General features: G+C 37.7%; 1 protein-coding gene across 2 annotated transcripts; it reads left to right on the top strand.

Moving 5' to 3' along the window:
* The first annotated feature begins 445 nt into the window (after window positions 1-445).
* Window positions 446-9,242, top strand: LOC116177225 (ABC transporter G family member 20-like). Of its 2 annotated transcripts, none has more exons than XM_031496136.1 (8): window positions 446-732; window positions 5,625-5,809; window positions 5,856-6,015; window positions 6,062-6,418; window positions 7,524-8,099; window positions 8,185-8,549; window positions 8,601-8,866; window positions 8,916-9,242. In XM_031496136.1, exons 2-8 carry the CDS (start codon window positions 5,631-5,633, stop codon window positions 9,215-9,217), a joined length of 2,205 nt encoding a protein of 734 aa, XP_031351996.1. In that variant the 5' UTR covers window positions 446-732; window positions 5,625-5,630; the 3' UTR covers window positions 9,218-9,242. The 2 variants fall into 2 exon arrangements, with proteins under 2 accessions (XP_031351996.1, XP_031351994.1); XM_031496134.1 differs by lacking the exon at window positions 446-732 and adding an exon at window positions 770-886.
* Window positions 9,243-9,971: the final 729 nt, after the last annotated feature.

The following is a 9,971-nucleotide window of genomic DNA, read 5'->3' as shown; positions in this document are numbered from 1 at the left end:
TAAAATACACCAGCGGGTTCCCGTTATGCGTGTTACAGGTTTATGTTTTTTGGTTTAAATAATATAAATAAAACTTTGTTCTGAATATTCCGAATTTCTTAAACTTTGAATGTCTGTAACATTTTTCTGCTATTTTTTGAGCACTTGGTGTGGGGAACCAGTTGACAGTTTGGAGTTTTGTTACGGGCACTAATAAATTAATAAGTATGTGTTAAAAACGGCACCATCCACATTGCAAGTGATTCTTTCTTGTAGTGACAACAGTAGGTATGATGTGTGTAAAATTTAATACAAAACTCGTTAGAAAATGACACTACTTGACTCAGAATTTAAATTATTCGGCCTCACTCGGCCACAAACGGTCCCCGTACTTTTTATTTAAATTTACCATTATTGTACACTAGTTCAGCAAAAACAGACCAAAAATACGACCTTCAAGATCATTGGCCCATAAGTTTGTGCCAAGGTTTACAGTGTGTCGCTGTAAATTGCGCTTATTTAAAGCGAGCCTGCCATTGCAAACCACTTTGATTAAGTTTGGGGAAAATGGTCAGGGATTTTCATTAATATCAATCGGATCTGAGGTGTCTCGATGGAATGCTAAATGCCCCAAGTTTCACTTTCGAATATCTGCTGGAGGATGATTCCAAAACCTGCTTAGGTGAACTGAAAGAGCCTTGAAGCTGGAGGTCTAGGTCTTCTACGTTATCCCCTCTAGTGCGAAATGATCAGGTAAGTGAATTACAAAATTTGTTATTTTAAAATGTTAGTTCAGTAATGGCCGTTGAATAATAAACGTGCGTGTCGCTTTCGTTTTCGACAATTAACTGTGCGTACTGAAAGAAGTATGAAACGCACCGAATTTAGTGGAAGACCAAATAATTAGGTAAATCGTCCATTAGTTAGTTAAGAGTTTCCATTAATTTGGTGCACTCATGAACACTTTTGGTGTGCAACCATTCAGAAATCCGTCCGTGCGGAAGTAGCCCAATTGTTTTGCAAACATCCTGCAGTGATGTTTATTTTCAAAATTTACGTAATGATTCAATTAATAAACATAAATTATGAAATTTATATCGAAACAATATATACATTCGTGTCATCGCAAGTAGGTCACAAAGATTTTCCAGTGAAGAAAATTTTTGGCACTTTTTTGCGGATTTGGCGGATCTCAGATTAGGTAGCTAACTGTGGGTAAGTAGCTCTTTTTCTTCCTGTAATTATATTTTAGATTAGGTGCGTGGACCTACGATAATCATTTTCCTCTTAATTTAATTCCATATAATTAAACATTTGCGTGTTTAAACTTAATTGCTATGGTGATCGGGATTCGATGATTTCTTTGTCTTTTATACCTTGCCCGGTGCGACAGACGGGGTTGATTTTGGAAACAAAGAGGACCGTTTCAAAAAAGGTTCAAAAGAACATATTTTTTAAATAAAGGAATTTGTTAAGAAGCAATAACAATTAATTATAATAAATTATCGATTTTCTATTAAAGTTCAAATTTTAAAGCGTATAATCAACGAGGTCGTTGAAATTTATATTCAAAAATATGAGGAAACACACGCGTATAGCAGGTAAAAGAAAGCTGCACCCACATTTTGTGCTTCACCAACACCCTTGCTCAATTTTTAAGCAACCCTGCTAGCTGTATCTTCCGATGCTTGCTTCTATTTCACAGCAATTCTGCAGGTTCAAACTAGTAGCATCGTGAAGCAATTTACTTTTGCAAAATTATCAATCAAGCGAATCAATGACGTAATCGAAATTAAATTTCTATGCTCCTGATACAATCTACACTTTGGAGGAGATTACACCTGCACTTCTACGGTCCTAATACATTGTTTGAATACAATTTTGATATCAGGAGAAAATAAATTCTGAACTGGTTTTTATAGTACGAACAGACATGGGAAGTCCGCACCAATCTTCTGTGCGCCTAAAAATTAAATTCTGTTTAGGGTGTTTGTCAGGGGAACATACGGCTGAAGTGGAAGGTAGTGGATTCAATTAGTAAATTCTTAAACTTATATTGATCCTGGTACAGGAAAGCAGCTTACTTTTTGAATCAGGAAGGGTAGACGAGTAGGAATCTGTAAATGTATCGCATTAATTGCACCATCTAATTCTGTGTCCTCATGACATCAGTTTTTTTTTAAATTGATTTGATAGCCTACTTACTTTTATGGGTTTTTATTTTTCTAATACAGCTAATATTTCTGGTAAGGGTAGGTACTTGACTATACTCATTTATTCCACTTTATACGCTCCTGATGCTTTTTTGGGAAGGGGTTTTGTGTCGAACTTACATAAATGCTTGGTGAATGGTCAACTCCTTACTTCTATACAAGGTGTTCCTAAATATGAAGTAAATACGGAAAGGGCTAAATGACTGAAAGTTATAAACATAGGTCCGCAAACGCTTCGTTATCGATCTACAGGATGCTAAAATTTCAAGATTTTTAAACTTTTTTCTTTGTTTCTTGCAGTTTTAGAGATATTTTGCTCAAACTTGAAAGTTAGAACGGCTTACATCATTGGTCATGTCAATGGTAGTGAGAATCTACGGGTTTTTTTTCAGGGGTCATGTTCCATTTTCTACTCCCAAACTTTATTTCGGTGCGCCATTGGTAGCTTGTAAAATAATAACTTCTTTAGAAACTTTTTGATCTCTTGCAATTTTTTGCGACTGTTATCGAGAAAAAATAAAAATCAATTTTTGGTAGTTAGCTAAATGAAAGTAAGGTTTTTAAAATGGTCCAGTAGGCTCTGCTTTTATTGATTTTATTAGTCTTGACATTTGACATTTGGAACTGTATCTTGTGTTTGCATATGTTTATACATTGTAAAGTGTACTGTAAAGATTTTACACCCTGTAGATAGGCAACGAAGCGTTTGCGGACCTATCATGAACTTTTAGTCATAAAATAAGTCAAAAAATTAGCCCCTTCTGTATTTATATAATATTTAGGAACACACAGTATATCTCTAATAAAATTTGTGGCAGTCTTCTACCTTTATGGTCCTTATAGACCTTTAAGTCTGAAACAAAAACACGATACGCTTTGTATACATCAATCGTGCTACGTCGACTTCGACCGTGTTTCGCAGAAACCGAAGACTGGGGGATTTTCATAACGAAGCTAGGGGAAAGTTAGCGTGGGTTAGGAGGAAGGAATGGCGTCAATGGAGGACATCACGCGTTCCCTCATTGATTATTTTGTTTGTTATGTTTTGAAAGTATATTTACAGGTAGTAACCATTTTATTCTCGGCCCTCTAATTAACATTTCCTCTATTTAAAATATGTTTTCCTTGTGCGGCAATCGACTGTCACGTGAATACTTGCTATTGACATTCTCACATGTACTTCGCGTGCTAAATTAATTTTAACTGGGGCTGGAGTAGAGCCATGCCTATTGATGTTTTCTATGTACATGCAATTTATCATTTTTCGAGTTGTTTTTATCTCAATTGATCGTACATATATTTTAATGTGTTTTTGCACTAAATTTATTTAATCATGTTTGCCACTTGCATTTACGATGTCTCCTGTGTTTTGTTTTTATTAATTTTTTAACTGCATTTGATCCGATTACCGCATTTTTATCGTACAATTTGAGATGTTTTACTTGTGTATTTTGTTGTAGTTGATTTATTTCGTGTATTTGTATGTGCCATGCCAGGTTTTTTATTGCCGGTACTGCGCGCATCCTGACAGCACACGGCATGCAATTTTTCTAAATATTATTTATACAGGGTGTCTTAAATTGAGTAGGATAACATGACTATCTTTATTATTATTATACCTACAGATTTGCTTAAATTAGCAAGGTTACGTAGTTTTTGATGCTAATGGATATTCTGATGCGATAATTTGAAAAAATAAATCGTTTCGTAGATAATTGGAAAAAAGGAAAAATCGTTATTTTTAAAAAGTTCAGAGAGCTATCAAAAAGAGTTTCAAATAAAAGTTGCAAAATTCGATGGGATCAATTCAATGGGTGTGGAAAAAAAACGTCAGAATGGCGGTTTTAGAGATATTGACAACAACTTCCTTATTTTAAATGGACGCCATATTGGATTTTTACGTCACTCGATAGAGAAAAAAATTACAAAACCAGTGCAAACACTTCGTATTTGGGAATCAACCTACTTGCATTTTCGACTCGAAGTTTGCAATGTATTTCTCACGGCAATAAACTTTTTTTGATAGCTCTCTTTGTTACTAAAATATTTGAACTTTTTAAAATTGAAGAAATTCACTTTTTGCCAATTATTTACGAAACGAATTATTTTTTTCAAAATATTGGGAATATCCATCAACATAAAAAACTACACAACTTTGCCAATTTAACCGAATCTGCAAGTACAATAACAACAAAGATAGCCATGTTATCCTACTCAATTAAAGACACGCTGTTTATCAATGTCTCCATTTTTAACTTATTTTCCAACTTATGTTGAAAGTGCTATTATGGCCACTTTCTCCGTCCATCCGAACGGATTTGGAATATGAAAATAAGAATTTAGGTAGCAGCATAAGCGTCAGGAACTCTATATTAATCATAGAGATCTTAAAAATCGTATGTATCTTAATCGCCTAACATGGCTAAAATTTCGTAATGCTAAGAATCGCGAAAGACATAGGAACTGACTTGTTGAGTATCCATTCTCTCAGGGAAGGTCGAAATGTGGTAAATGATAATCCGGAACAAAGATCACAAAACCTTCCCCAGAAATTTCATTATTATAATTATAATAAAAATAATTAATGAAATTTATGGGGAAGGCTTTGTGATCTTTGTTCCGGATCATAGGAACTGTACACATTCTAGAAATCCTAAGAATTTTAAAAGTTACAATCTAAGAAATCCCGGGGCATTCTAATAATTTGAGAATTTTGGAAATTTTAGGTTTTTTCTTTAAGTACTATTCATTGGAATCTTATACATCTCAAGATTTTATGAATAACTCAAGAATCTTAGGGCTAGTAGGGTGGTAATAAGGAAATCTTAAGACTCTTTTCTTTTGAATCGTTAGAATCTTAGGACTTTGGATATTAACAATGTTACCGATTAGGTAGCAAATTTAGCAGGTAGTCGATAATCAAATAATTGATCAATCTATTATTTATCAGGTCGATCGACTTACCCATACAAACATTGACGTCAGTTGCGGAAATTTGGCAAATTAGTATTTCAAGGTTAACCACCTAAAGCAGCGATGGGTTGGGTAAAAAACCTGCCAGTATATGCGATGAACTTTAATCTAATAACTTGAATTATAAAATTACCATAAAACAATGAGTAGGTACACTACATTGTACCAAGCACGCCATAAAATTTTAATGCCTTTTTCCTGTTTCACTTATTTATTGTTATAATATAAACAAATACCGAAATCATTTACCTATGTCGAAACAACCTTCTTAAGAAATATTGTTCATCGATTTATTAATCACTTTTGGTGTTCCACAAGGTTGCACACACTCTTACGACCTTTTCTTCAAGTACCTATCTTTAGGCAAAGTTTGACACATTACTGGCTTCCGGTACCAAAAAAAATAAATCCCCTCCTCAAGTCCCATAGAAAAAAAGAGTTGATTGTCTTTCTTTTCAGTTCGATATGTCAACCTATAACGAAAATATTGCGATGGAGGACGTTGACCATCAGTTCCATTCCTCACTGGAGATCAAGAGAGAACAAGCGATATGGGTTCGCCATGCCTACAAGCAATACGGAACTAAGAAGAATCCCTTCGTGGTCCTGGACGATCTTAACATGACCGTTCCAAAGGGAAGCATGTGAGTTGTTATCCACGCCTACTTTCTGGACTAACTTACATTGCAGTTACGGACTTTTGGGTGCAAGCGGGTGCGGAAAGACGACGTTGCTGGGTTGTATAATTGGAAGGAAGAAGCTAAACTCGGGTGAAATATGGGTTTTGGGTGGAAGACCTGGTTCGCCTGGGAGCGGCGTTCCAGGCGCTCGTGTGGGATACATGCCGCAGGTGAATTAAGCCTTTTCTCGCACCCCCTTTCCAATGTGAGTTTCAGGAGTTGGCACTTTACGGCGAGTTTACCATCCGCGAAACCTTGCACTACTTCGGCGGATTAGTCGGAGTGTGCAACAAGAAAATCGAAGAAAGATTAAGTTTCCTGATAAATCTGCTGATGCTACCACCTGCGGACAAGCAGTTGGGTGTTCTTAGTGGCGGTCAACAGCGGCGGGTATCGCTCGCCTCCGCTTTGATCCACGAACCCGAGCTGCTAATTCTGGACGAGCCCACCGTTGGCGTCGACCCAGTTCTCAGGCAGATTATTTGGGATCACTTAGTAAATATTACCCAAACCGGAAGCACGACCATCATCATCACTACTCACTACATTGATGAAACAAGGCAAGCTCATTTAGTAAGTCTATTCTTTTTCTTTCTATCAGACTTATTCGACGAAATGATCAATAATAATTCATATTGCGTAAGGTTGGTGTTAATTATTACAGAAATTAGGTGAAAGTAATAAAATGTTAATTTCCTGTCTGACTGTACCCGTCCACAAGGTGTCTTTTGGAACTCCTTCGAATCCGATCGAGGCAGCCTTGAGATATTTCCCTCCACCCATGGATTGGCACAGGTACCGCTTGGTAACCTTGCTACTCACAACAACGTAAAATTAATTTAGGTGGACATCCGTAAAATATTGAGGTTACTCTAGCTTTACGTATGACTCAGACATAGAACTTCTTAGGGGAAACCCTGAGAAACTCGAATATAATTGGGAAATACTTTAATTAAGTACCTATACGTCTATAAGCTGTCATTTAAATGTTTTTGAGATAAATCTGAATGACATTCCTATTCAGCAAAATGTTGACCACCTTGTTGTGTGTTAAATCTAATGACCCCGTGGGGTCCCACCCAGGTGCTCTGCCGCTTTTTTAGGTCCGCTTTTGGTTTGTTTGAAATAGGTATGTTAGTTCTCTAGAGAACGAAGTTGCATTTTGTTGAATAACAATAAAAATCTTTTTTTTTCGGAAGATATCATAAAATTAACCTACTATGCCTGCGTAGTCGCATCAACCATGGTGGTGCCAATCTTATTTGGAAAAGTCGTTAAAATTGAAAGTAATTAGCCTTGACCTAATAAAAAAACTCTTAGAATAATTAAAAACACGAAACCTTTTCCAACTTAAGAACGCGGTGTCCTATCTGAAGTCTGCAGGTGGTTAACCATCTAGTCTCTTTGCCCAGTAAAAATGTCAAAATCTAGCAACGTCACAATTGATGTACATCCTACCCAAGAGTAGGGTACCCTTTGATCCTACTAACGCGTCTTAAAATTTGCCTACACTACAAAGCCTAAAACACCCCTACCCCTTAACATCTGTCGCCTCTTACGACACGCAGTAAAAACCCCTACACGGGTTAAAAATCATTCGATAGGTAAAGAAACCCAGAAAATGAATTTGAAGGTGAACACTTTTTCAGTTTATGGTTGTAATAATATTTCTTTGCAGATTGGTTTAATGCGAGGGGGACATTTCCTAGCAGAAGAATCACCGGCGGCCCTTTTGGCACGTTTCGGCACCGATAGCTTGGAGGAAGTGTTTCTGCGATTGAGCGTCAAGCAAAATTTGACGAACCAAAACGGAAATGGGGTCGTTAACGAATCGGCCGATATAGAAGGTATGCCGAACGGTGAAGCGCCGAAGGGCTTCGGAGATACAGTCACTAGTAGATCTAAGGGACAGCACGTTAGGGCGCCGATCGATCTGACGTATGTGGAAAAGTCGACCTTCGACAGGTTGCAATTGCTCCCGTCCATACATTGGAATCATATTACGACGCTGGTGTGGATCAACGGACTGTGGATGTCGCGAAATTTCCCTCTCGTCCTGTTCGTTGTTATGTTACCGCTCGTACAGATGTCGTTGTTCTGTATGGGGATAGGACTCAATCCGAAAGGCTTGACAGTGGCGATTGTCAATTACGAAACGGGGAATAATGTGAACTGCGATTCCACGCTGCAGTGTAATAGCACAACGCTCAGTTGCAGTTACCTTAGCTACTTGGGGAAAAAGGATGTCAAATTCGTAAGTAGCAAGTTCCTGAAGGGCCTTGTGTGTGAAAATTCTCATCCCTCACCAATTAGTCGTTTGAATCTTTGGTTTGTTACAGGTTTACTACGAAAGCGACTACGAGGCGACCAATTCGGTACTCAAAGGCAAAACGTACGCTTCCATAGTAATCAAGTCCAACTACACCACGGCACTGCAAGCACGCATCGCAGAATGGCGCGACGCGGAACCGTGGGATATCACAGCAAGCGAGATCGATGTGCTACGCGACACCACCAGCAAAGACATCGCCACATTCCTCAAGATATACATGTACGAGAGCTTCCGGGATTTCATCGGTGGATATTTGGAATCGTGTGATTACAGTCCGCGCGTGGTTGCGGTACCATTTCAATGGAAAAAGCCGGTGTACGGTTTAAATTATCCCAATTTTACTGATTTCGTTAATCCAGGAATGATCCTGACGTGAGTGTTTAATTTTTTTGGCCACGACGGCAACACACGTCTTAATTGTAGGACCATCTTCTTTTTGTCCGTTGCGTTGACAGCCGGTGCGATGTTAATTCAAAGAAATCAGGGCAGTATCGAAAGAGCTATGGTGAGCGGGGTAACTCCCATAGAGCTCTTAATTACTCACATCATTACTCAGTTCGTGCTGATGATGGTACAGCTGACAATCGTTCTGGTGTGGTCCTTTGTGATATTTGAACTTACTCTGAATGGATCCGTACTTTTAGTTACTTTACTCTCCATTCTGACTGGCTTTTGTGGGATGTGTTTCGGTAAGTTCAGTGTTGGTCGTGCCCAAAGGTACCAAGGTTAAAATTTCAGGATTCGCAATATCGTGTGGAGTTGATTCCGAACGGATGGCCACGTATACTGCACTGGGTAGCCTTTTCCCTTTGGTGATGTTATCTGGAATTGTGTGGCCAATTGAAGGCATGCACTATCTTTTGCAATTATGTTCAATTTTTTTGCCACTAACAAAAGCAACCGAAAGTTTGCGAAGCATTTTGCAGCGAGGTTGGGGAATAACGTCGCCAGTTGTGTACATGGGATTTATATCTATTACAGTTTGGTCCTTAATATTCCTATTATTTAGTATAGTGTTATTAAAAGTGAAAAAGGGTTAGCTTTATTAAATTATTTTTACATTCGTTTGGTTTATTTTTTTCATACTTCCCCCTTCCATAAAATTTGGGATAGCAGCTGTCCGAAAACTTCAACATACATTCAGTAAGTACATGAATCAGCATGAAAGTATATTAGAGGGACACATTTGTTAATAAATATTTCCTATTCGTCACCACCATTGAACACAGAGAAATATATAATAGGAATTATCTTCTTAAGAATCAGTGACACAGGCACTCGGGGAGTACTGCCAAACAATACTGCTCTTAACCAAGTATGGTCAATTTTAATTATTGGATGCGATTTTGGAAAAAAACAAAGGATAGTAGGGATCATTCCGGGATATTTTGGAGAGGTATTCCGTCTTGGGTTATGAGATCCGTTTAACAAGTGGTCCAAGATATTATTTCTCGAGCACAACACGAGCAATTAATTGGTATCTCTGAGTAAATTCGTTCTCGGCGAGATTCGGGCATCAAAAAACCAAATGGTTATTGCGGGTATTTTTATCGGAACGGAAATCAAAACGGAAAAAGGAATTATCGCGTCTTTCGAAAGAAAAGAAAACTATCAATAGTTATAGTATTACCGTCGCGTAATTTATGATCCTACATGGCGAACGGCCATCAAATGTGTGACCCTGTTGTGGCAGTAAGTGTGACACAACCTCTAGCTATATTTCAATCCGTTTGTATTGCATATATTTTTACCATTTATGAATTAGAATTGGTTTTGATAGAAAAATTCAGTTTC

This window comes from Photinus pyralis, unplaced genomic scaffold, assembly GCF_008802855.1.
Source record: "Photinus pyralis isolate 1611_PpyrPB1 unplaced genomic scaffold, Ppyr1.3 Ppyr1.4_LG7, whole genome shotgun sequence".
Classification (NCBI taxonomy): domain Eukaryota; kingdom Metazoa; phylum Arthropoda; class Insecta; order Coleoptera; family Lampyridae; genus Photinus; species Photinus pyralis.
This window is presented reverse-complemented; position numbering and strand designations above follow the sequence as displayed.

Coding starts and splice junctions, on each gene's coding strand:
- LOC116177225 (XM_031496136.1), top strand. CDS start 5,631: ATGTCAACCTATAACGAAAATATTGCGATGGAGGACGTTGACCATCAG. Junction 6,016..6,061: donor GTGTGGGATACATGCCGCAG/GTGAATTAAGCC, acceptor TGTGAGTTTCAG/GAGTTGGCACTTTACGGCGA. Junction 8,867..8,915: donor CTTTTGTGGGATGTGTTTCG/GTAAGTTCAGTG, acceptor TTAAAATTTCAG/GATTCGCAATATCGTGTGGA.